At 47.1% G+C, this 27257-nt stretch overlaps 1 protein-coding gene across 4 annotated transcripts in view; it reads left to right on the forward strand.

Moving 5' to 3' along the window:
• Positions 1 to 27257, forward strand: part of LOC116425178 (uncharacterized) — a 439005-nt gene that overhangs the window by 311602 nt on the left and 100146 nt on the right. For all 4 annotated transcript variants that reach the window (XM_031972538.2, XM_031972539.2, XM_076369562.1 and 1 more), the window contains 5 exons: positions 2778 to 2871; positions 3524 to 3613; positions 3918 to 4007; positions 8594 to 8811; positions 9985 to 10123. In XM_031972538.2, coding sequence (XP_031828398.1) covers positions 2778 to 2871; positions 3524 to 3613; positions 3918 to 4007; positions 8594 to 8811; positions 9985 to 10123 — 631 coding nt within the window. The remainder of the gene's footprint in view (positions 1 to 2777; positions 2872 to 3523; positions 3614 to 3917; positions 4008 to 8593; positions 8812 to 9984; positions 10124 to 27257) is intronic.

The following is a 27257-nucleotide window of genomic DNA, read 5'->3' on the forward strand; positions in this document are numbered from 1 at the left end:
CCCCTTGACTCGGATCTCCGACTCTGCGAAACGTCTCGCCGGAACCCTTCTAAAATTGCGCAAACGCCGAACGCGCCGCCTCTCGAGAGAAAAACACGTTTAATCCTCCGATTGGAAATTCATTCGCTTCCGTCGCGTCCAGCAACGGAAACCGAATTTTTCCAAGACTGCCCGGGCTACGTCTCGCAGCCGTGATACGTGGCGCTGATAGAACGTTCGAGCGGAGGAGAAGAAAACAGGCAGAAGGAGGACGACGCCGCATTCTAGCGGACGTTCGTTCTAAGGAAACGGTTAGTCGTGACGAGGTCTTTGCTCGACAACCTTTGCCCACCCAGGTCGCCAGGCTGTGGTTTTAGGTATACACACGATGAGCTGTCGCGATACCGAACGCGCGCGCTGCTCCCAGCGAGTCCTAGCTTTACAATGCTGCTAATGCACGAGCCTCTTCCCCGAGAGTGGGCAGTGGCGTAGAGAACCGGCGGACAGTTACGATCGAATTGTAAATCCACGTGTCATGGGATTATTGCGGCCCGTTCGACGGGTTACGCGGAAAAAGTCACGGGGTTAATTGAGAGAACGACCCTCTTACCTCCTTGCCCGGCCGAGCTCGCACGGGGTTCGTGGAAATCGGTTGGCTGCCTTACGGGAATCGCGACTTCGTACCCGCAACCTTTGTGTCGGCTTCTGGTATTCGCGCCGTGACGTATCCGCCGCGGTGGATTTTAACGAGTTCCCTGGAACCGTGGAATTCGCGCTTCTTCGGGGAGGAAAGAAGTTTGTTGCGTGAGACGGACGCTTCCGCTTTTCGAGGCTCGAAGATTATTCCCTGTCCCGGCGTATTCTGTCTGCCAGGTGGCTTCGGAGCTCTTGGCATTTCAATTTCGATTCTCTTCAAATTTATTTTACTGGTTTCTTGTGTTCTCTGTTTATTCGATTACTAACTATACTGTCTTTACGGCTACTGCTTGCTTGAGACTGAGATGTAATGATGGACAACGCTTCGTGAATGATAGGTAAATTTATGTGATCTGTTTAAAGAAAATTAGGAAACAGTACGTTCTACAATTTACTTATTAGTTACGTAAATAGCTATTTAAGTGATCTGTTTAAAGAAAACTAGGAAACAGTATATTCTACGATTTACTTATTAAATCTATTGTACAATTACTTCTCAAAAAATTCACTGTCAACCGTTATTCCATTCTCCGCGGAAAGGAACTGCGAATGATCAGAATTTCTTTTTACGGACGCTCGATTCAGCGTTAAGGAGCGCGAATCAGAGGGAAAAGTGTGCGCCGGAGTGATAGTTGCGTTCTCATTTGACATCTGACAAACCGAAGGGACGTGAAAGGTACGAGGCGGATTGAAGCAATCACGAGCACGCGTACAAAGAGTGGTATTGTGGCCAGTGGATACGCCACTGTGAAGTGGAGGCATGATTGCTGTACGTATGAAAGGGACCGAGGGCGGCGGAGCGGGGGGAGAGGGGTGCCACTGGAGCCGCGTGAGAAACGCTGCATACTTACGCGAAACCACCCACGTGTCATAACTGAATGCGGATCGTGATACGCTTTTCCTGCATTCAATACGCCTTTGCGACCCGTGTCCTCGAGGCGAAATGTCCCGAGACCGTTGCTCGCGGAATGAAAACGGCCAACTGGAAGAGCTTGGGTTTCTTCGTTGCGCAAGCTTCTAATAACTAATCCCGTTGACAGATTTCGAAAGCAAGAATTATTGGTACAGCTCTATTATTAACGCGGGAACGTTGCCGCGAACAAATATCAAAAGCCTGCCGTGTCATTGCCTCGACAATGTGTAAACTAAATTATATTTATGCGAATCCCTCAGAAACCGATGCGGTTCAGTCGATTCTAATGGAATAGATGATATTCTCTTCGGTTATTCAAGCGTTTACTCGATTTTACAGCTTTTGAATATATTGTATAATAATCTTAGAAGACAATTTTCTCGATTCTTTCCTTCGCATTGAGCCACCCAGTGACGTATCGAACGTTCCATTTCCCAACTTTCAGAAACTGTCCCCATAGATTACTTCAATCTACCATATTTCTAAAAAGATACTTACAATTGAATTTTACAGAAATCTCTCGGTTACATTCAAACATCCACACTAGTTACTACACAGCATTTCCCAACTTTCAGAAACTGTCCCCATAGATTCCCTCGTTCTACCATATTTCTAAAAAGATACTTACAATTGAATTTTACAGAAATCTCTCGCTTACATTCAAACATCCACACTAGTTACTACACAGTCACGCAACATTGTCGCGCCGCGGACGCAGGAGAGTGATTCAATAAGCGTTTCTTGCGCCACTCGCAGCTGCATACATTATAGATGCATAAAATCCACAATCCGCCGGTATCGGGCGCAAAAAGCGGGTCGATCGGCAAAAACGAGCTCGCCAACCGTGAACGTGAATCAATTATCCCCGCGGCGAAGGTCGTACCGAGGCGGCTCGCCGCCCTTACGGCGGTGACGTCGACGAGCGTGCATAATCGGCTCGCGGACGTGTCGACAGAGCGGACGCCTCGTTTCACTCGGAGCATGACTCGGAGGAGAAATCGCGACGACACGCCGCTCCTCACGTGGGAGATCTTGTCAACCGTGTTGACTACCGTATCACGGTGACTCACGTGTACGCGCGGAATGCCATCGACGGTTTGTCCGTCAGCCGGCCGAGAAACGTCCCGACGAGCGAACGGTTCCGCCTCAGCCGAAATCTCACCTCTTCCTGCCTGCGTTCTGCTTTCAGCGCGGACCAAACGAAGAACGGATTCACCCTGCTCGCACGCAACACCTCCGCCGAGTGTCTCGAGTTCCTGGACAAGGTCCTGGCCCTTCTCAAGGTAACACGATCGTTTCCTTCTACGTAAGTAGCTTTTCTGCAATTTTTAAACTTTGAGATTCTATGTCGACAGACGATTCAGCTTTACTCGAGTGTTTACTTGTTTCACGTTGCATGCCGTGGAATCGGCGAATCAAATCGCTAGAATTTGTTGAACCAAACGTGACTATTGGGAGAAAATTGTGTGTTATAAATAATATTATGTCGGTGACATTTGGAAGTATAATAATTGGAACTAAAGTATAAAAATAGTACATCTGTTTTCATCTCTACTTTACTGCAAATTGAGGGACGTTCAGCGTGCAACTTTTGCTACAATTATTCGTCACGGCGTGATTGCTATGTAGAATCTTGGTGTCCCTAAAATGTTGAACGATTAAAGTATCATATCGCAATATGATCGAATTCAGTAACATTAACACAGTTTCCAAAGAACACCTTTCCATTAGCAAACAGTAAACTCGGTTACAAACCGACACGCAAACGCCCGTAAATTCAGCTACACTAGAGAGCCCCCCGAGCGAAACAACAATGCCACGAGCATTGAAAAGCCCCGCGAAACTCCGCACGCCCAATCAAAGGTTAAACTCCCATTGAGGCCCATCGATCCTCCGCGAAGCCGGCGTACAATGACACGATGCTTGTGTTCGCAGGACCGAGTGAACGTTTCGCAAGCGTTGCTGCTGCAAAGCACCGTCGGCGACGGTTCAGCGGACCCCCAGTTACCTTTGAGCCGCGTCAAGGTGAGCGATAAATAATTAAATCCTTAAGCGGTGCGCGCCACCTTCGACCGAGCCTGCCTCTCGTCCCCCTTACTCCTCGGCGGCGATCATTGTTCCGTTCGTCGCGTGATTCGGTGTTTCTCTCGAGAGCGGTGTGTTCCGACGAATGGCTCTTTGTCTCGTCGACGAGGCTCGAGTGCTCGGTCGAGGGGGAAACGGAACGATTTCCCATTGACGCGGGGGAAAAACGCGGTCTCCGCCTCCGGAGACGCTCGCTCCCGTTTCAGTCGCCGGGTGCTAAAGCATTTTGAACCGCTGCTTTCAGACGACCGTCGTGGACCACAACGCGCTGTGCAAACACATACCGAGGCGGGAGGAGAACCACGACCAGGCACTGTGGATCGCGTTCTATAAGGTAATTGAAGCTGCCCGCGGCACGGCTCGCATCAGCCTCGAGTGTTCCCTGCGCCCTCTCCGCCCGACGATGCTTCTTGCCCCCGTCGAAGCGGTTTTTGCGCTCTGCCCGCTGATGCAAATCCGTAACTCTTATTTCTCCCCGTTTCCTTTTTGGTCTTTCCACGTCGTTTCCCTCGGTTCACCCTTTGTCCTTTAATTCGACGCCCCCCGAGTTCTCCGCGGGGTCCTTGAGCAGGCGCGCGCGCGCGTCTTCTTTCTCCTCTCTCGATGATCCTCGTCGAATTTAAGTTAACTCTCTTGAAGGCCTTGCCTCCGAGGAAAACGTCGGCCGAGCGTAAAAGTGCCGGGGAATGAAAGCTTCGCTTGTATCGGTTAATTCGTGGCTCTCTTTTATTCCTGTTTTACTGCTGGGGATTCTGGAGAACGTGTTGCGTGCCCGCTCGGTGGATGAAACGCGAAGGGATGTCAAGGACCCTGGGTTTTATCTCTCTCCGGCGCGGTGTATATTTTATGGCGCCTGGGGTTTTCGAATGGACGGTTAATTTTCTTAGGGCTGGTTTTTTGGAATTATTTGCCGGAACGTTCACCCCACGGTTCGTTCCAACAGATTTTCGCGAAGGACGCTGAGTCCCGCGCACGTAGACTCCGTGATTTACAGATACGTTAGCGATACTATTTTTACCGTGGCTAATTAAACATTCGCTGTTTCTCACTGTTCCTATATCCAGCATTATCGACACTTACAATCGACTACTTTACAATCAACTAACAAAAGGGAACAAAGTAACGAGCTGAAACAATAAATTGAATCCGACCAGTCCCCTATCAGATCCGCCGGCAAAAACTGAATATCATTCGCGACAAAAACCCGCCGCTACTCATCGCGCGATTTTACGCTATCCACACTCTCATTGCCGGCTGTCGCGTCTTACTCCCTCGCGCGCGACGCAGCCGTCACGCTCTCGGCGCAATCTGAAACTCGATTTCGCGGCTCTCGCCGTAACGAGCGAGCAATCCCGACGAGTGTCGCGGGCTGACAGGCGAGAGAGTCGTCCGATCTTTTCGAATCTCTCGGGGCTCGCGACAAATTGCTCGCGAAACGGATCGAGGCGAGGAATGCGTCCGATGCTCCGCGCCGGGCCGGGACGGGATGTCGCGACGGTGATTCGGCAGGTCCGATGAGAAATGGCCGCGCGCCGGCCCGGGCCGACAAAATAATTGTGGCTCCCGGACCCTACTCTCGAAAATCGCGACGCAATTATTGCCGGCCGAATTTATACGGCGACGACGGTGGCACTGACCGATGTTACCAATTTATCCCGGGGTTCTCAAACCACGGTGCCGCGCGGTAATGGCGTTTTAATGGGTCCCGTTAAGAAAAAAACCGGCGGACGCGCCTCGCCTCGTCGCGCCGGCCGGTATCGCGATGGCGATTCGTTACGCGCCTCGTAATCTCCGCCGGGACGTACGCGTCCGGTGGAATTGTCCGTGATACGGACCGATCGGACGTGTACTCTACTCGTCTCGTCGTGGAAATAAAACCGACCGATATCTCGTTGCTCCCTTCTTCCATCGTTTAATCCGTTAAAATGCCGGACCATAGACTTTCCGATCGATTTTCTCCGATAAAACTTCTCGCATCGCGTTACAACGAGTTGCCGTGTTCGTTTTCTGAAAATCGACTTTGGAAAATGATTGATCGTTGTAGAAACGGCATCGGTGATAAGGAATCGGGATGTAAAAGTAAATGAAGCATGCAACGAGAGTTTTAATGACTCGGTTTCGAGAAGTTGGAACTTCGGATACGAGTTTCTATTTCTTTGTTACCTTTCACAGAAACAAAGTCGTATTTTTCGAGGTTCCTGCGTGTACCACTGCTCGCGCACCACCAGTAAGATCATTGTATCACCGTGACTAAGGTAATCGATTTATTGGAAAGACACGCGATAAGGAAAAGCGGCAGCCTCGCAACGGTTAGCCGCGACCTTGCCGGTACGCGCCGCGGAAAGCGTTACAAGGAGAAAATTGCACTGTCGGAAAATGTTTATAAATTACGATCGGCCCGGCCGATGCTTGCCGAGATAGGCATTAACATAGTGCATCGCCGGTCGCATCGGCGCGCATGAAATTCTTCGGCAGAAAGTAAGGACTCCCACAGACGCCACACGGCTCCCTCTTCTCATCCAGGTATCCCGGGAACGAGGATTTACTATGCGTGTTCGAATAACGCGCATTCATCTCGACGCGTATCGTACGGTACCGGCCCCGGCAATTTCGAACTTTCTCGGGATGGCAAATTGTCCGCGGATGCTAGCCGACGTCGGAGTATCATTAGGAACAGAGAACCGTCGCCCCGGGAGTAATTAGAAGGCCGGCCCGAACGGTCCTCGCCGAAAACGTGATTGAATGGTGTTAATGTTCGAATGATTATACACGTGTTATGTAAAACTTTCGAAATTGTCGGTTTGACGGCGCGCTTATTGTTTGAACGACCGACGGACGGAATTTTGGCTCGACGTTCTGACGAAATCAAATGCTCGTAATTGATCGTAGCCTACTTTTCTGCTGCAATCAATCAACATTAGGATCTTCAAAATCTTTCGTTGTTCATATAGTATATATACACCTTCTCTCCATTTCCCTGCAAGTTTGACCTTGAATGACCTTGAGTCATAAGTCGTCGAATTCGTCTTAAAACGCAATATTTGATGGTGGATAAAAAATCGTATCATTCCATTTAAAAACAGAAAATTGACCTTCACCTCACCTTGGAGTGTCCGCCAGAAAAATAAAAGTTCCACCACGTGATGTCCCCCTCGGTATTGGACAACTCTCGTTTGAAACATTTATACGTATAATCAATATTTTCGGAGATATTCGACTGTAACGCCTTATAATTTCCACCCTGTGTATATAATATTATAATTTTATTATCATATATCACCCTGTATTATAATTTTATAATATATATATATATACTTTATAAAATTTATTGAAAGATTACAGTGATAACTAGAATTTATTGTAGAATCGATGACGTTCGAAAGTGAATAGAAATATAGAAATGTAATTTTGCGAGACGTATAATTTTCGGTTGGGTTTCAAGTAATCTAGCACCGGATCATTGGACAAAATTCTCTACGATGCTGAATGAGAAATGGTCTCAACAGCCGATTCTTCACCCCGCGCCGCCAGCCGTAATTGATTTTTCTAATTGCTCGCGGTGATGTATCATCGAGCCGGTTGGTCCTCTTAGGAACACTTATCGGACCACCCGAAGTTTACAGGCTAGAAATGCGCTCTCGGAAGAGTTATGAACGATCGGCGCTCATCATCTCGAGTTTGAGCTATTGCGACCCTCGAACCACTTTACGACAGCGATACAGAGCAGGCCTGCGAATAGTCGGGGCCCTCTGGCGATCGGCGATCCGACGATCGATCAATCTACCGGATGATTCCGCGAAATTGAGACGTCAATCGATCAGCTGCATGCTCGCGCTTAATTGTGTCTTACTTACGATTAGACCGCTCGAAATCGGCTCTCGTGCTCCAATTTTGTGCTTCATTGTGCTGTTATGACAGATCGACAACAATGATAGGACAATTTTATGGGGAACCGCATATTTCAGTTGTCAGTGAACTCTACCGTTAGTTACATTTGTATTCCATTAGTTTTCGAGCTTTCTTTTTGTAGGTGTTACAGGACATGTTCGGCATTTGAATTAATTAGAAGGATCGGCATTAAAAGAAGCAGTTCTACTTCGGTGAGAGTATTCAATTAAAAAAAAGAAATTTGTAGTTTGGCTGGAGTTAATATTGAAACTTGTTCTATGTAGTTGAGTTCATAAATTATGATAGAACGAGTGCGTAAGCAGTTGGAAAAAACGATTTTCCGGAATGTCAACAGCCACGAGCCAGGAATAGGACTTGGAAAGATATGTAACACTTGACATTTCGCGGAGGGTTGTATAACTGCATGAAAAGTCGGACCGTTGACAACCAGCGCCAATTAGTCAGAGTAGAAGCATTTATAGATATTTCCCCGTGGATGATTCCATGTGATTGGAATTTCGGTCGCCTCAGAATGCACCATAATAAGCAAATCAAACGGACTGGTAGCTAGGTGTGCCTGTTCTGCATTCTGCTTACTTCTGTCGATATTATACAGTGTTGTTCAAAGCATGTGCTATCTATTCATCTTTCAATCGAGCCCTCCTTGGTCGATATCTCACTCAATCGTCTATAAAAAGAAACAATATCTCTCCAATACTAAAAACGAATCAACTGAGAACAAACTTAACCATATAACTCGAGTCTTCAATATTAAACCTAACCCTCTTCAAATAATCCAATAACGAAGCTTTCAAATGCCAAACGTTCAAAATAAGTATCACCAAAAATCAAATCCCCTATACCCAACGTTTCAGATGTCCCAGATACCTTTGAACTTTCAAACACACACACCCACAGCATAGTTCGACAGGATTCCTCGTAAAGCAACTGCTGTCCACCTTCTACCATATTCCTGCCATCAACGTTCTCCCCAAAGCAACTACGTTAATTATGATTTCGGTGTTCCCGCAGGAGTACGACGGCCTGATGACAGAATGGCAGTCGACCGGTCGCCGGCTGGCCCTGGAGATGTCCGAGCTGAAGGAATGCAGCAGCCTATCCGGCACGTTGACGCCTCTCGGCCGGCTGCTCACGGACCCCACGTTGAGGCGAACGTCCAGAGACGCCGAGGAGGCGATCGCCTCGCTGGAGGAACGCGCGTCGCCTCTCCTCCACCTCGAGCACGTTAGGTTAGACCGTTTTCCCGCAAACTCCGCGAACCTAGAAAGTGTACACGCATGCCCGCCGGCGAATTTCGCGGACACCCGGTCGATATGCCCTCTCGTACCTTACCGTCGTCCTATTCCTGGTTCCGCTTTAATTATCCCGACAAGCTGTTCTTCTCTCCTCGCGCAGTCTGTAACGAACAATTTACCTATTGACGCGAGTCGACTAGAGTTTTAAACATTTAGGAATCACTTGGAGCAAAAGTAAATGTGTCGCAGTTGTTTGTTATTAACCCTTTGCACTCGAAAGTCTCTCAATGGAAATATTCAACATTTTCCGACGAGATGTAGGTCATACTGTTTGAAACTGATTTAACGATAATTCATAGATAAATTAAGCAACAGAGGTGTTTAAATATTTCACGTAGCAGTGCTAACTTTAATTTGAAGTATTAAATACTCAACTTCAAAGTTTTGTTGTATCGAATCAAGTGATTGAGAGTCACCTCTCGAGTGCAAAGGGTTAATGAATATTATGAAGCAATTCAAGATCTCACGATTGTACTTTCTCTCTTTAATCTCTTGAACTTCCTAATGTAACCCTTAACGAAGTAGCTGAAATCGTGTGACTATTTTCATCGCTATTATTGTAATATTCACGATCAACGTTAAACATTATGCTTCTACGAAACTTCCTTCTCGCGACCTATGTTACGGTACATTTTAGCGGTAAGTAAACTCGAAGTACATCCAGTCCGTTAAGGGTTAATAAACAGGAAGAAGAAGATAAGACGGAAGATGAAAGAAGACGTGGTTGGAAGACGATCGGGGATTTTTCAACTCGGACACCCCGCGTCAGCGTTGTTCGCCGGGTTCCGTTGAAAGAGGACACCCTTGCACCTACGCGCGTCCGTGTATGAGTGTGTGTATGTGTGTCTCCGTGGTTTATAGATGGACACGCGTGCGTGTACACTTACACGAGTAATTCCACGGTGGATTCTTGCGGCGCATAGCTAGGCGAAGGACATTTTAATGCGAAGATAACGTCCGGCGGCGTGTTAGTCAGCGCCCACTCGTGTGCCTTATGCGCCGGCGCGCTATCTCGCGAGTTAGGGTTCGATGTTTCGTTAGCGATAAGGGGGAACAAGAATTCCTAACGGTGCCGCCGCGATCACGGTCCCCTTTTTATCTTTCCAGATTGTCGGTGAAACGGGCACGGGGATTGGTGGAGGAGGTCGGGAACGCCGCCACCAGGCTCGAATCCTCGTTCGAGTCGCGACGCGCGACTATACGCAACCTCGCGGTTCTTAGAAGCATCGAGGACCAGGCGCACGAGGTAAGTCCGCTTGATACTGCTACCCTAATCGGGTCCCACGGACTCGATTCTATTTTTAACCCCTTCACTCGTAACGTCGCACTCGTGGGAAACGACTTCGAACGGGAGTTGGAGAATATCAACGTTACGTTCGTTTCAAACTAACACTAGAACTACCAACCGCCGAAATTCACTTTCTCAGAATCCTCTGTAGACACTGCAAGAGTGCACCTATTGAAGGTTTAATTGATTTTCAGTTTGCGTATTGCCGAGTCAATTAACCCTTTGCGGACGAACGTCATTTCGGAGAGATGAAGTGTTTGGAAGACTAAGTCGCAGAGAAATGGTTTAATTACTCTGACAGCGAGAGATCAGCTCGCAGTTTCCTTTTTTCCTATTAATTAAGTAACTGACATTTAATTTAACTTCATTCGTTGAAGACTTTGTAGATTTCAAAGCATCTTCGTCCGCGAAGAGTTAAACCTAATCGGACCAGTCACATTTGAGTCACATTTGAACTTTTTACCCAAATTTTTTTATTATTTCATATTGCATTTCCAAAAGTTTCTTTGGGCTTTTAACATTCGGGCCCCATAATCACAAAGAATAACATTTTAATCATTTCTTTTATTCTCATAAGTGACTGAGAGACATCGTGGTATTGATTCGTTATGAAAACACGCGGTACGATTGGGGTTAATCACTTCTCAGGGAAGAACCTGTTATGTTTTTAATGATCGCGGAAAGGAGAAATCAGGGATGGGTCATTTTCACTTGTTCGGTAGTTCTAGTGTTGAAGTTGAGATTCAACTTTCGAGTAAATGGAGATATTAGAAGCGCGAGGGGCTAAGCGCGATCACGGTCACCACTCTGCTACCAAAAGTGGACTCTTGCTATCTCACTGTCGACTCCGGACTGGATTATGTTATCTGGAGTCTGCTCCCGTGGCTGACTCGGGTTGTCATCGTTTCACTTCGAGTAGCTTTTAAGCGGATAGGGTTTATGTTCTCGGTTGGTATGTCCTTTTTGGTCGCTGTTTAGTTTGAGAAAGTGGTCACTGTTTTGGTCGAGTGTCTAAAGGATTTCTCCGGAATTTAACCTCGCTAACTTCTCATTGCAAATAGTGACTTAATCAATGCCGGAACAGGGTAAATCAGCGATAGACTTCGGTAGTGAATCTCAACCCTTCGCGGACGATTGTTTGAAGTATAAAAAACCTGCAGATTCTGCTACATTAGACACTGAATGTTTAAATAGTAGAGAATAAGGTAACTATACACTGATTTCTTGCTGCTTGAATAGTCACATCATTCGTTTGCAACTTGGTATTCCAAACGGTTAACTTCGATACCTGATAATACGGAACATATCAGTCGTCTGAAAACCAAGACACTCAGAACTGAAAGATAGCTATCGAAAGAGAACGAGCTTCTCGTCGAGAATTATGAAAAATCCCTCTGAAAGTCGTTGCACATAAAAATCCACCACTCAGACAGTTGCCTCACCGGCAACAAGCCGTTCAACATTGTACAAGCCCGAAACCGCCTCGTCATTCAATCCCGAGTACCCCAACTTGTCGATCCACCGGGACGGTTACCTAATGTAACGTACTCCGGCGAACCAATTAGCACATCTCGTACAAAGTCGAATCCACGGGCTGCCCGAGACAGCTGAGGTAATCTGCAGCTTTCATCGGAGTCACTTGCACAACGCCCGTTGACGAGGGTACTCCAATTTCGGTGTACGCATCCCTTTTACGTCGCGACCGGCCGCCCTGAAAGCGGATAGACAAAGGGCTCGTTGTCTCGCCCGACGAAGACGCTCGGCCGGGGACTTTCACTTCGAAAATCGCACGGTTCGCCAGCTCCGCGGCGCAGCATCCGATCAAATCGGATCGAGTCGATCTCCCAGTTTTGTCCGGCGGTCTCGCGGCTCGAAGCTTTTCCACCGGCGGAAGAGGAGTCACCGGCCTCGCGGTAACCTCGTTTCTGGCATCCCCGGCGACCTCGAGCCGATGCTCGGCCTCGTTTGCGGGGAGTCATCGAGCATGTCGTCCCGCGCTACGGTCCCGTGCTTCTTTATTCCTCGCTGGAACGGACCTGATGCGAAGCGGCGCGATAATGCTCGACCGCCGTATTAGGCGCATGGAAATCGCCGGGATTAGTTTGCTTTGAATCGAGCTTGTTCCATTCTACGTGGAACATTCTTGTTGAATCCTCGCAGTGATCTTCGGTGCCGTTGTAGGAAGAGGCTGAGAGTCGCTGGTAATAGATATCCAGGTGGAATAAAGAGGGTGAGAGTCACTTAATCAGTCACGTAACAGAGGATGTCCAGTTTGTTTCATTCTACGTGGAACATTCTTGTTGAATCCTCGCAGTGATCTTCGGTGTGGGGTGCCATTGGAAAAAAGTTTTTGAGCGTCACTGATAATAGATATAATAGTGGACATTGTGATTCCTGTTTCTTTTCTTTAGATCGAAATTGGAGGTCTTCGAAGAGATGCATGTTTGGTATCCAGCTTCTGTTAGGAAAAGAGCAATTCATAGTTACCGATCATAATAGGTATCTATATTTAGAGTACTCTAGTGTCATCAGTGTGGAATGACTGGAACGTAGATACTAACCCTTAGCACTCCACATGGTTTTGTGAACTGTAATTCCCTTCTTAGTACTAACTTTGTATATTTGGAAGATCTAATGATCTTAAGGTAGTTTTCCTAGAATTCATAGAAATATTTAATATTAGAACTGGTAATATTGGAGCCTACAGAGTTCAAAGGGTTAAGCAATTGCTCGAATCTTCGAAAGAGATCTAGACTACGGTGGACTCTTCGAAAAAGACAGATTTCGATACGTGTTTCGTATATAGGACTGAAACATTGTTTCTATGGGGAAAATGGTAAGAAAGCAACATGATCGTGGATCTGGCCTGAACTTTATGTAGCCATAATAGTGTTCGCGGGGGAGACTTTACACATGGCCGGGGCTAATCGATAATACGACGTGCCTCGGTGTCGATAAACGGTCCGGCGATCCGCGGTGTATTGTGGGAATCGCTCGGTCCTGGATCGCGGAAGGAGGATCGGGTTTCGCACTTCCGCGCAAGGTCCTCCTGACAGCCGGTACGGCCACGCACGCGAACAGGTCCGCCGCCGGAAAAATGTTAATGCTCGCAATCGACGTACCGTGAATTCGCGATAAATCGACGGTATGAACGTGGACGGTGACGAGGCGGCAAATCGATGAGGACGAGGCGTACCACGTGGCCTCGTGATGGTAGTGTTGCTTCTCTATGCTGGAAATATCCCATGTCGTTCCTAAAAATTCTATTGCACCGAAGGGAAATATCGATGATTCTCTTTTTAATTCTAAAGCGTGAGCAAAACGTTTCTAATTTTCTATAAAATTCTTCTGCATACTTCCAAAGCATCATAATCACCAAGCCAAGATACCTGCTAACAAAAATTCCAATTTCACTGGAGGTTTAACATAAATTCAGAGCATCCAATTAGGATCAGCTAACGATATTTACCTTTTTGCTTACGCTCGCCGGGGATCAGTCACGTTTCCACCTTCCTTTCGTCGCGATCCCCGGTCATTAAGCCTTAATATCGCATCCAGCGTAAAGCTGGTACCGTTCCAGAAGGCTGCGTGGAAAGTTTCCAGTACGTGTATCGTCGTTAGCGCGTTATAGCCGTTTGAGACGTGTCCCGAATAAACGAGACACTTTTTGAACCCTCTTGTACCTGCGAAAGGTTCGGTGAAGAGTTACTCTTCCAGCAGAAACATCGAAATTACCTGGGAAATTCGTCTTTCGAATTTTTCGTTCGGTCGTTCGGCGTTACTAACGCGACGATTATGAAAAATTCCGAAATTCTAAATTCTAGAGATCAAATTAACCCTTTGCACTCCGAAGCTTTTAGAAATATTTCAATATTTTCTGACGAGATGAAGATATTTTGTAAAACCAACTCGACGAGATCACGTGAATTGGCGGGCAAAGCTATTTTACGTCGATATTTCTCAGATTGATGCGTTATATGAAGTATAATATTAAATATCAAACTTTATAGCTTCACTGTAGGAAATCAAGTGGTGACATAATCAGCACAAAAATAAATTCATTGAAAGTCTATACGATTCTCGCATAGGAAATGGAGGTGTAATAAAGTCGTCGGTGTGTTTATAAAATTGCATGTTCTATAGCTTGGGAAATTCTATAAAATGATTCGTATCGGTAGAAAGATGAAATGATTGTTACGTAAACACAGTTGGTCGAATGGTAGAGAACCGGCAATCAGTGGGAATTATTCGTACAGTAACAATGCGGGCCCCGTCATGCCGGTTAATCGGTAGGCAGATCCGCGTTATTCGCCGCGGCTCATTGTATTATGCTAATTAAACGTGTAATCAGTTTGTCGTACACACCACGTGCTCGCCGGGAGACGCGTGGCTCGACACGGTCCGCACGTACGCGCGACACACGTGACAACTCCGTTTCAGGCGGAAACACGTGGAGGTACTTACGTGATGCAATCGTGTCGCTGCGACGGAACACGTCCTCTGATCCTGACGCATCAGGAGCTGCCGCCTAGCGATCACGTGTGCCGAGAGGAGTCCGTCGTGACATAATCACCGGTTAGTTCATTTGCATCGCGACATCACTTTCGCCGCTTAATTGCGAGTTCATTCCAGTTTACGTTAAACGGAACGTTTCGGTATATTCGTAGCTCTCTTCACTTTAGAATCTTAAACTCCATTAACACCTTTCTCTGCAGCAACGAGTGAGACTCGTGAAGATTTTCAACGTGATTTAACCCTTTGCACTCGGGAGGTGACGCTCAGTCACCACTTGATTTCCTACAGTAGCTATAAAGTTTGATATTTAATATTATACTTCATATAACGCATCAATCTGAGAAATATCGACGTAAAATAGCTTTGTCCGCCAATTCACGTGAATTTCTCGAGTTGGTTTTATAAAATATCATCTTCGTCTCATCAGAAAATGTTGAAATATTTCTAGTGAAGAACTTCGGAGTGCAAAGGGTTAACGAACATACATATTACTCAGTTCATTCGAGTGCAAAATAAATATTATTCCTCTGTAATGTACTATTATGCTTAAAAGGAAATATAGGCATAACATATGTTTAGAATTTGTCTCTTTTTCCAATGATTTATTAATGACAAAGTGGTTAGGTCAGAGTTGAGAAAGAAATCATAGGCCAAGGGGTTAATGCATCTGTGAAGCCAATGCGTTTAAGTATGGAAAAGAAATTGAGAAAATTAATGTTTAGGTTTCTGAAATGATTATGCAGTATATTCGGAAGTTATGAAAAGGAATTCCTGGCGTAGAATAAATGAAACGAGTAAATCCTTTGATAACTAGAAAGAATATTATTTATTCCATTAAAATTGACAAAAATCTAATATTGTGAAGCTTCCGAGCGATTCATATAGTAGATCGTTGTATTGTACAGAGATGCGAAGGTGATTATTCTTAATGGTGGGAGATATTGGACTGCAACAGAGGTCTAGATGTGAAAGGTTTCTTCTGTTGACCGGAAGGAGGACAGGCAGATGTGTCACTGCGAGATTCTCGCGGAAAGGTTCACACGTTCGTAATTTGAACGAGCGTCAGTTAATATCGAACATTTTAAGAAAGTTCCTGACCCTCTAATGACAGCACTACCCACGTGAGTGGTTCTGTCTAAAGTTTCCCATCACTTTCTTGTAACTTTCATCGAGACGGTCAGTTGCTTAGTGTCTTTAAGGAGGTCAACGACACCGGTGACCGAAATTTTGTCGAAACGTGGATCGATTCGATCATCTTCAGTCTTTGTCGTTGCTAAACGAATCTGCAACATAAGCACTGCCTATCGAATACGAACCTAAATCAAGTAACATTTGAAACTTCATTCACGAAAAATACATCTATTTTCAATTACTTCTATGATATCTAGTCTTCGTTAAATTGAGAGATAAATCGATGAAATCCTATTAGCTGTTTAACCCCTTGGCTTTCAGTCGCCACTCGCTTCGACCCAACAAAATGATAAAATTTAAAGTTCAATATTAAATTTTATATAGTGAAATGAAATAGTTCTGTCACTTAATTTTTGCAAGGTATTCCTTTATGCCAGTAAAAAGTGTCATTCATATTTCATCAGGAAATAATGAATATTATTGAGAAAAATATTCTCGAGTGCAAAGGGTTAACACGAAAAACAATTGCAATAAGAAAATTATATATTCATTCAATCTATTTAGTAACACAAGAAGCTAGATAACAGTGTGACATAATTACTGTAATACCAAAACAATAATTATTTCAAATACCATCAGGCTTTATTATAAAGGAATAAATCTGACTATAAAGAAAACGGTCGAGAATCTAGTGGCGGTTACCATGTTAAAGGTCGAGCACACTTAGACGTAATTTGTCAAAATTCAGCAGGAAAGGGGCGAAGGAATTTGCATCGGAGAGATTTATAAATATGTTATTACCCTTCGTTTCCTTTTTAACTGATCCCGATAAAAAGTGCAGGAGGCAGGTCTTAAATTTCGGAAAAAAACATCGTGTAATTTACTGTTGGAGAATATAGCCGGCTCGGAGCAGCCAGTGCCAGCAGCAACGTTCCTCAATGGTCTCCTTCGGCGGCCGATTCCTTTCTTACTGCGGGTCGTTAAGCCCGCAAACGGTTGTTCGGCTTCCTATACGCACAAAGCGTTCCCCGATAATTAGATTCGAGATGTGCTCCGCTCGTTCCAGTGCTGACGCGTTCCTGAACAAAGTCATACACTCCGGACGTGTCGTTGACTTTCACCTCGCCGGTGCTCTCGACGTCTCTCGTCATCGCGATTTCAATTTCGATTGATCGGTAACGATGTTATCGGGAATATTGCTCGTAAAACTCCCTCCTCGCCGATCCCCGAAAACGAACAAGATTTCAATCAGACCTTCAACGCGTCTTCGTAAACCTGGTCGAATGAAATGTTCAAATTCTACACGGATTATCGCTAACAAATCTACATCGATCATTTCCTTTTCACAATTACTCTCGAATACCATAAACTCTTGTCTCAGCTGTATCTGACACTACCAGAGAGTCAAAATTACCCATTTCTGCATCTTGTTGCAATTATGAAAAGAATAACACATGTTTCTCCGAAAAGTTAGAGAAATTGATGTAACGATCAAACTGTAAATCACTTAAAATCGGATGCACTCTTGGAGTTTATAGAGGAATTTCGAAAAGTCTTTTCAACTGCTCGGCGGTTTTAATTAATTAAACTCCTGAATGCTTCATAGAGATGAAACATTTAAACTGTTACTCGAAATAGTAGAAAATACGATAGCTCGAGCACAGCTCGTAACCACGGAATTTCATTAATTCGCTCGAGTTTAATAATACCGCGCGAAATGCGCTCGAACGTTTGTTCGAGGCTATTATAAAGAAAAGAAAGAACGACCGTGCTGGTACCAGGGTAACCGCTGCGAGCGAATAATACTGTTCCGCGGATTGCTCGTTTTTCCGCCCTTCCGATCGACGAATCGGAGATCTCGATCGGACAGCGCCGCAATTACGACAGGATTGTACCTCGACGTCGATGCGCCGCGAATAAACAAATAGGGTGGGCTTCCTCCCGTGCACGTGATCGTCGACAACGCTCTTACTCTCGCCGCAGAAACGTCTCTCCATATAAGACGACGTTCGATCTTGATCGAAACGATCGCACATCATATATCCCGGAGCGCGCGGCTCGTTCGGCTCTCTTCCGTTCCTCCTTTTTTCTCCCTTTTGCCCGCGTGGCGAACAGTGGCGCGCGTTGTTCGACAGGCGCGAGGAAGGACGCGGATGCCGCGCGTGAAGTGGGTCGGTCCCGACAATTGTTTAATTGTTCCGACCTTCGCGTGCGGCTTTCACGAGCTCGTATCGCGTTACGAAACACAGGGATGAAAAACTCGTGACCTCAGATGTACAGAATCATCGTTATCATTGATAAAATATCTATCAACATCGGAACGTAGTGTATCCATCGATGCTTTCTTATGTGAAACGTTCATTTTATTATTCATCTCTATACGTCCTTTTTCACTAGAAATATTTCAACATTTTCTGATGAGACGAAGACGATATTTTGTAAAACCAACTCGAGAAATTCACGTGAATTGACGGACAAAGCTGTTTTACGTCAATATTTCTCAGATTGATGCATTATATGAAGTGTAATATTAAATATCAAACTTTATAGCTACTGTAGGAAATCAAGTAGTGCAAAAGTTTAACTTCAACACTTCAAGCTACCTTTTCAAATCCGTTCGCCTCTGTTCAATCTTCCATCACTTCTTCATTTTTGCTTTTACTACAGATTTGATATAATTTCCTACAACTTCTAACAACTTTCCTCGCCCCATCGTTTCAACATCGATATAAAAGAAAAACATCTGATCTGAATTACTTACACGTTCCATTCCATACTTCACACTCGATTCGATTTCTCACGAACACCTAGATCCATACTCATCATCCCCCAACACCGGTACCGAGAAAAAGTGCCTTCGATTACAAGCGAGTTCCGACAAAAAGCTGAAGGAAACCAGAAGAATGCACCTCGATCACGACAAAAATCCGAGGGGCCCTGTTCGCCGTGGCCGAGGCCCACGAAATTAGCCTGTAATACCTGAAAGAGGTTGAAGAGGATCGGTCCCGCGGACGATTCAGCACACTTTCCCACACACGCCCGTAATTCCGTACGCGGCGCTCGCTCTCGTCGAGAGGGAGGAACCGGTGTTACGGCAATTAATTCGAGCCCGATCGGTCCGCCTCTGATCCTTCCTCGTCTCCCCTCCCGCCGGCTGGTTCCCCCCTTTTTCCTTTTTCTTTTTCGTGTTCCTCTTTCCTCCGCCTCGGCGTCCGCATCGTGGGGCCGGCGCGCTACACGCGCGCTATTTCCGTGAACCAAATACGGCGCTCGCCGGCCCCGGAGACGCGGAACGCGTCGAGGGCCAGGGGTGGAGGACGAAGGTGGTTGTTGCGAGACGATCAAAGTGGAACGCGTAATAACGGAATGCAGTGAGTTGATCCGCTTCGTGCCGTCCCGAGGTCGTTTGTTGCAGGTTCGCGCCGCGGAGCCGGTTCCTCCTTTCCTTCTTTTCCTTTTATTCCCCCCTTTCGGCGAGGGTACAAGCGTGGGCGTTCGTAATTCCGGAAAGTAGGTTGACTGCGAGGCTGATTGGTCCTATTGATGTCTGTCAATGATGGGTCTTGTGGGACCGGTCGAGTAGCACGTGACGGGAGAACTGCAATCGGTACTCCTCGCTTTGTGGTTCTCACTGATTACACTCTAATACGTTATTATGCGAAGTTGTCTAATCGTCTGTATACATTAACGGTGAATCCGAGTATTCGGATTTAATTCCTAATTTTACATTCCTTCAGCGCAGTTGTGTAGATTCACGCAAACTGACGATGAATTCTTCGAGTTAGGATACAGAATCTTAGCCTGTGGTTCCTTCAGTATATTCTCTAATGATTCATACAAACTGAAGATGAATCCTTCGACTTCGATTCATACGAACCGGAGCTAAATCCTCCGAGTTAGAGTATTCATACACAACGAATCCCAACTTCGGATTCCTGCCCTGATGCCCTGCATCAATCCCGACAGACCGACAAATCCTAATTCCAGCTCTCCGAGTAGACCCTCGGTCCCCGAGTTTCGCGCCGAATCACGCGTGCCTCGTACCGCGTCACGTTTTCCATTTACCTGCACTTTCCACTAACCACCGGGTTCGCCAGCCCGGCATTAGGAGTTCCGGGCTGACGATTACGCCTGCTCGAGATTCGAGAAACCCATTCGCGGCTTCCATCGGATCTCTCGAGCAGCCGTGTAACCAGGCACGCCGGTGGTACTTTCGAGGGAAAGAGAGAGGCGGCATGGAAAAAATTGCCTCGGCGTCTTCTGTTCGTCACGCACGGCCTTCCGATCTTCAGGGAATGAATCCGGCCGGACGGGCGAGCGGAGGGGGAAGGGGGGGAGCCGTGAAAAATCCACTTTCACGGTTTCGATCGGTGCCCGGGCAAATAATGGTAAATAATGCATGAACGCCGGGGAAATTGTCGAAGAGGTGCTTTTCTGCCGATGATCCGGCCTGCCGCCCGTCACGGCCCGTTTTGCATAATAGCGACGGCACGGCACGGCACAACGCGGCTTTGGTCGTGACGATTCATTCCTCCTGCCTCCTGCGCGTCGTGGGGGTTGGATTTTCAAGATCGGTTCGTGAACTTGCCGCCGCCGCCGCCGCCGCAGCTCGATGCCGGAGATGCGCCTTCGGGGCCCGGCGTTTTTATCGTCGTTCGTTAAATACGAGATCGATTTAGATGACGCGATTAAATCTGCAGTTTTACTGCCGGCGTTCGGGAACGACGGAACGGGATTAATGTTTTGCGCGGACCCATGCTGGATTTGCATACTATACACAGGGTACAATAAAAGCCGCGATAAAGTTCGCCGCGTGATTTATTGCGGCCGCGGCTAAATGAAAGCTGGCATCCTCTAGAAATGATTCTGAGATAACGAGGTTAGAGGGGTTCGATTTTGATTGTGTTTCATATGGTATTTCGATTGTGGAAATGTTTGATTCTGGATGGTTTGATAATTGGATTAGAGGTTGTTTCGATGTCGCTTGTTTTATTCGTAAAGCAGCGTGTCCGTGGCCGGTAAAAATGTCTTGTTTCTTTTGGGATCGCTAATTGATTCTTGTCCTTTCATCGCGCTCTTATTAGGAACGCTCGAATGACTATCAATTGCTCAGCAGACGGTACGCGATTTTTCGTTTGCTAGAGGATCGCCGGGGGGCGCGATAATTTTGCGACGCTGCAAAAATCATTTCGACTGCGGTGCAATAAATAACACGAGCGAAGAATCGAGCCTTTGTTCGCGGCCGTGTTCGAAGGTAATAAGCCCTCGGGTGTTCGTAAGTGCGTGCTGCGCGTCGAAACGCGTGTTCATCGCGTAATGATAGAAAATTTGTCGATTTTCTGGTCTGTTAGCCGACTCTTTAACTCGCACAGGGTATCGCGTGCCTGAAAACTGCATCGCGAACATTTGAATTCTTAACGCCGCGACGAATTTCAATGAAAAAATCCATACTTTTGATCCACAGGTTGCTTCATGAAAATCGACGTTTCGGTATGTAGAAATTGTTCCACTATTCCCGTTCGGTCTTCGACATTCCTACAGCCGCGCGCCGATTTACGATGATAGCGCGGATTTCAAGAAACAGGCTGGGTCTCTCTCGTCTCCAGTTTCCCCTACAAGAAAATCGATGTTTCAGTATGTGAGAATAGTCTTGCAATTTCAATTTACAACCCGGAGTTCCCCGGGATTCCGAGAAACTGCATCGGGATTCACGAGCGAACAATAAAGAACACGAAAACCCCGGAGCCGGCGCGATGGCCGGCCGCGCGGAGGATTGATGGATCTATGACGCGGCAACGATCAGGAGTAAAGAACCGCTGCGAAGACCAACAGGCGAACATCAAAGGGATCCTCGCGGAGAAGCCTCGTGTCCGTTTTATTGGCGGGAGATTTATGCATCCTGAGTCCCACGGATACGATCGATTGAAATTAATTGGAGGTGTCTAAGCGGCCGGCGAATGATTGATACAGGATTGGACGTTGAGCAAGAAACCTTGTCCCGGTAATGTTCCGTGATGAACGACAGTGTAATGAGTGTCGTTCCATGGTTCACTAATCTTCGGTACCGCGTTACATGCGTTCTCCACCGAGAAACGTTCCTGTTGCATGCGGCCCGAGCGACTTTCGACATCTCCGTTGTGCGCCAATCGTCAGGATTCTGAAAATAAACAGGAAGACAGCCTCCGGCGATATTGCTCCACTACACGCTCTTATTAGAAGTTGTCAAGAAGATTGGTCTACCAGAGAAAAGGTTTCACTACCATTCGCCGTTAGCTCCTAGCGCTAATCACAGCGCCGGGTAACAGATGGAGCCACTGAACCTTCAGCGCGTGCGCCTTGAGGAATCACTATCGCTCGGTCAGACTATGCTCAATCTAAAAGCTTCTCATCGCTTTCGTCAACATCCATCTCGTCCCTCCGATATCAATCATCCTCCTCCCCTTTACTATTCAAATTTACCTACCTCAACGTTCAATCTTCCAAAATACGAGTCTTCCTTTAAACGAACACCACAAAACATCTTTCCTCCGCCAAGCATATAAACATAGCCTCGAAAGAATAACGCCACAAAATAACAAAAACACCCAACGCTACCCATAAAGAGAAAAGAAATTCCAACAAAAGCGTCGTCGCAGCGATTCGAAAGTGAAGCTGCTCGCCGGGGTTAATTTATAAATTCCTAATCGGCCGGGCCGGTTTGCGCCGGGTGTTCTCGACAATGGCCGGCCAGATAAACGAGAGTCACGAGCCGCCGCGGCCGGAACCCGATGCTCCCCGGGATGTCATTTATCGGTGCCTCGTTGTCGAAGAAAGCGTGTTTAGAAACGGAGGAAGAATTTAAGGTTCGCGCCGCCTCCCCCCGTCGACCTCCCGGGCTGACTCACGAGTCTACCGGACCCGATCTCGCACACGAGGGCAAAAGTCCTCCTCCTCCACCTCCTCCGGAGCGAGGCGCGCGAGAGGCGGCTTCTTTCCATCAGATAAAGAGATGCGCCGGGCATAGCCAATGAAGGCGAACACTTTTCCCTCGCGGGAGTAACCGCCGCTCGCATTCATCCGTTGCTGTTGCCGTTGTTGTTCCGCCGCGTGCATTTATAGCGCACGCGCGCGTATCAGCACGCAAACACCGGGCCTAGGTGTATGCCTTTTACAAACGGCCATCGCTGCGCAACCCCCTCGAGCCCCGCCAAGCCCCGCTCCGCTCCGCTCCGGCCTGCCGCAGCCCCCTTATCTAGCCATTGTGCCGCGGACGCCCGGGCTCCCTCATTGTTCCGAACCCGGCGTATCGCTGTTTTCGCGACGTCGTTCCGCTCCCGCGTTGCATAACGAATAATTTCGATACCGTGCTTTTCCCGCCGCGAGATTTTCCCCGCTGATACCGCCGGGACACGCCGCTTCTCTCGCGTTTCCGACTCCGCGCTTGGAAAACGCGGCTTCTGGAGTTCCTGGGATGGGGTTGCCGCTCTGCGGGCAGCTGGAGGTTACTGATAGAGTCGGCATTCCGTGCGTTTGTATTTTCAACGGATGAAAATGGAGATTCTAATGAATAATAGTGTTTCTTGCTCGGTTCTCGAGGCTTGTATCGGACGAAAGGATTCTGCGTTGGACTTCTGTTTTGTAAAGAGTAGTTTTAACTGCGAACGTCGACATTTTCAGATCAGATGTTCGTATTTGCAACACTAAGTCGCAAACAGATGATTTAATAACTAAAACAGCAGTACGTAGTTTCCCTTTTCCAATGATCTAAGGAATCGATGTATAATTTAGCTTCATCTGCTGACGGTTCTCTATATTGTCACTCCTGTGAATTTCTTTCCGCTCGTTATATATGTCATTTTCAGTCTCGGTTTCCGTGAAAGTGAATATATCGAACTCGCGTCTGCATTACGGTTCGTGACCCGGTGATCGGCTCGACAGACACTTGCCACCGTGGCCCAGTTAAAGTTTATTAAAGGATTACAGACAGGTTCGGTCTCCGGCAGTGCGAGCCGAACTAGGAACAGCTCGACTACCCATTCACCTACTTGGTAACCGAGTTACCTTGTACCGATTCCTCCCGTCTAATCCTAATCTCGGGATGGTTATCGCTTACAAGGGTAACGCAGTCTACAGAAGCTTTAGGCATTGATTTACTCCGAGCGAACACTAATCCCCTTTTACGGATCCCGGTGATGTAGTACGATTTCGCCGGCGAACAAGATAATCTAGATATCAACATCTTCCCGGCTATCTCGGGCTGCCAGTGCTTCATCGTTTCGATAGCAGAAGCTGATATTCGCGCCTGTTTGATGGAATGACGGCCGCGGTACCATTCCTTGTCCCCGGCCGCGAGCGTGAAGGCTTACAAGATAAACTAACCGGATTCGTCTGCTCGTATCATCCCCTCGCGGACGAATGTCGTCGTGCTTTTACTATTATCGGGAGTAGCATTCGCTGCGCAAACTAGCAACGACGTGTCTTTACTAACATACATTCTGTTCGATTATCGCCGTTGAAATTTTTCGCAGTTACCATTTCAACCAGTGTCGCCATGTAATGCCACCTTTACTCACCAGATGCAATACGGTATACGGTGGCAAAAATCATATTCATCATTGTTACCACTACTATATCGCAACATTTACAATTTACGCGTTATCTATATTGCGGTGTCTTTCGATAAGTAAACTTGAAATACGTCCAGCCTGTTAAAGGTTAATACTCTCGTTCGAGTATACACTCGAAACTATCCGCGTCGCGTTCAAAAGCGAAGGAACGTGTTCTCGATTACAAGATCCGACTGTGCCGTCCGGAAAAATCGCCGTGAGATATTCTCGATCAACTATATAAATAACCAGCTATCGCGGATCCTAAAAGAAACCGACGAAACCGTGTAATAATCGAATCTGATTTCACGCCGGCGCGTTCCCCCCGCAGCCGATCACACTCACGATTCTGGAGCGAGAAAAACCGAAAATTTACAACGGCTCCTCGCGGTGGTATCTGATGCGCAACCAGTTCAGCAACCTTGTGCCAAGTCGAATGCAGTTTGATACACCTACAAGCGGACGCGCTTATTCTCCCGGCGAGCCGTGCCATCGGAAGCACGGGTAACAAGAGCTCAACCGGCCAATTCAGTACCGGCCGGTTGATCTCCTGTTTCCCCCCACGGAACATTCGCAACATTGTGATTTATTAGCAAACAAAAGACCGATCCTCCCGTCTCCCCGCGGGCCCGCAGAATGCAGCGGAGGACGCGAGGCTAGGCGAGCCGCCGCTGCCGCCGCGGCCCTCTGATACCATTGTCGTAGGAAACCGCATGCAAATAAGCGGACGGAGGCCTCGACGGCGTGTCATAACGCCTTATAGGTAGAATCACGGCCGAAGGTTTCCTGCCCGCGGTGGCGACGAGCCTGTTGTCCTCTTTCTGCACATCCTCCTCGCCCCTGCCCTCTCTTTCCGCCGTACGGTCCTCTGACGGTTTATCGGTTCCACGAAAGACCCTACAAAGGACAGGATGTCCACGGGTCATTGAGTCTCCTTCGCGAGGATTCTATTCCCGTGGTTCACCTCAAAACTCGGCATCATCAGCGTCAAATTTTATCTCCGCGGAACGTGCGCTCTTTCTGTTTACTTTGTTACTTTCGTGCTATTTCGGGAATAGAGAGTTTTAACTCTTTGAGACTCCTCTGAGTCACCGAACGATTTGACACAGCGAAACTGTAAACTTTGATATTTATTAAACTTTGTGTAATGCATCGAAATATTGGAAGAAAATAGTTCTCTTCCTCGATGCGTGTGAGATTTCTTAATTCGATCTGAGAAGATGTCGCCTGTATCTCGTTAGGAAATATTGAATATTTGCGGGGAAAAGCTTCTGAAGTGCAAAGGGTTAACCCTTTCAACTCGAAAGTTTTTCGATGGAAATATTCAACGTGTTCTGGAGAGATATAGATGATATTGTTTGAGAGGAATTTAACGATAATTCATAGATAAATGACAAAGGTGTTTTATTTAAATATTTCACGTAGCAATTCAAAGTTTAATTTGAAATATTAAACATTCAACTTCATGGTTTGGTTGTATCGAATCAAGTGACTGAGAGACCTCTCGAGTGCGAAGGGTGAAGAATGGATTTCCATATTGGAATTCTTATTTGAAAGTCACGTGTGTCGCGATATTTATTTAAGAACGGTTACTGGAAAATCTGATCGTTTGTGTTTCAGTGTCTGAAACATGGGAAGGATTAAATACTCGCAACGATCCTTTCCCACCAGCGAAGCAACTCTTTCCCTCCGCGTCTCTACGTAACGTTCCGCGGAATCACGATGAAAACGAGCGCCGGTTTCACCTTACCATCCGACCAATTACCTAGCCGCGGTGTTTTTCGGCGTTTAATTAAACGTCCACGGGGATAGCTCGAAAGCGTTTCCCCGCTTCGGTCGCGGCGAGATGATTATCGAGATCTCGTGGCTAGATAGGCGCGAGCGTGGTCGATACGTTTTCTGGAAATTAGAGGGCAATTAAGCCGATTAATGCCTGCAATTAATTTCGATTCGCCCCGGAGGCTTAATTGAGTCGTTCCTCGTGTACACACCTTCGAGTACCGTCCAATTGCTTCGTGATCCTCCGAATCCTTGCGAAATATCACTCAAATTAAACGTTAAAAATCGCAATTAACGCTGTCTCGCGAATCACATCTACAAAACGATCCAGCACCCTACATCGCATTCTACTTTGCATTCCACGTTCCTTACTCCACAATTTACCAGTTCCAAAATTCAACTTCTACCCCGAACGAGCCCCAACAACAGCCACACCGTCGGCAACGTTGAGAATAGATAGATTGCTTCGCGATCCTCCGAATCCTTGCGAAACATCACTCAAATTAAACGTTCAAAATCGCAATTAACGCTGTCTCGCGAATCACACCTACAAAACGATCTAGCATCCTACATCGCATTCTACTTTGCATTCCACGTTCCTCACTCCACAATTTACCGGTTCCAAAATTCAACTCCTACCCCGAAATATCCCCAACAACAGCCACACCGTCGGCAAAATTTCGACCCGCCGCGTCGGCAGCGTCGAGAATAGATAGAAGAAAACAGGAAAAGTTGATTCCGATGTAAACTGGCCGGAGGTGGCGTCTTAATTGAAAAAGTTAGGTGGCGTTCCCCTAGGAAGCGACCGCCGCGTGATCGCAGGCGAAACCCTCGCGTTAAACGGTTTCTACGTGCTCGGTACCGGTGGAACACGCCAGGGAAACGGTGGAATTGCGTGACTGCCGGCTATCGGCTAGCAGGACCCGGCGTGCGCCATTAGCCTCGCCAGAACTTACCGGTATTATCCCCGTCTTCGGCCCCGCGAGGTCGTGGTACAGACTTCCGGTGTCTCGCGGGACACCGGCACCCGACCGGCCGCGGGGTACCGAGTGTCCGCTCGCGGCGCAATTAGAACGAAACGG

Source organism: Nomia melanderi, chromosome 7 (genome assembly GCF_051020985.1).
Source record: "Nomia melanderi isolate GNS246 chromosome 7, iyNomMela1, whole genome shotgun sequence".
NCBI lineage: Eukaryota > Metazoa > Arthropoda > Insecta > Hymenoptera > Halictidae > Nomia > Nomia melanderi.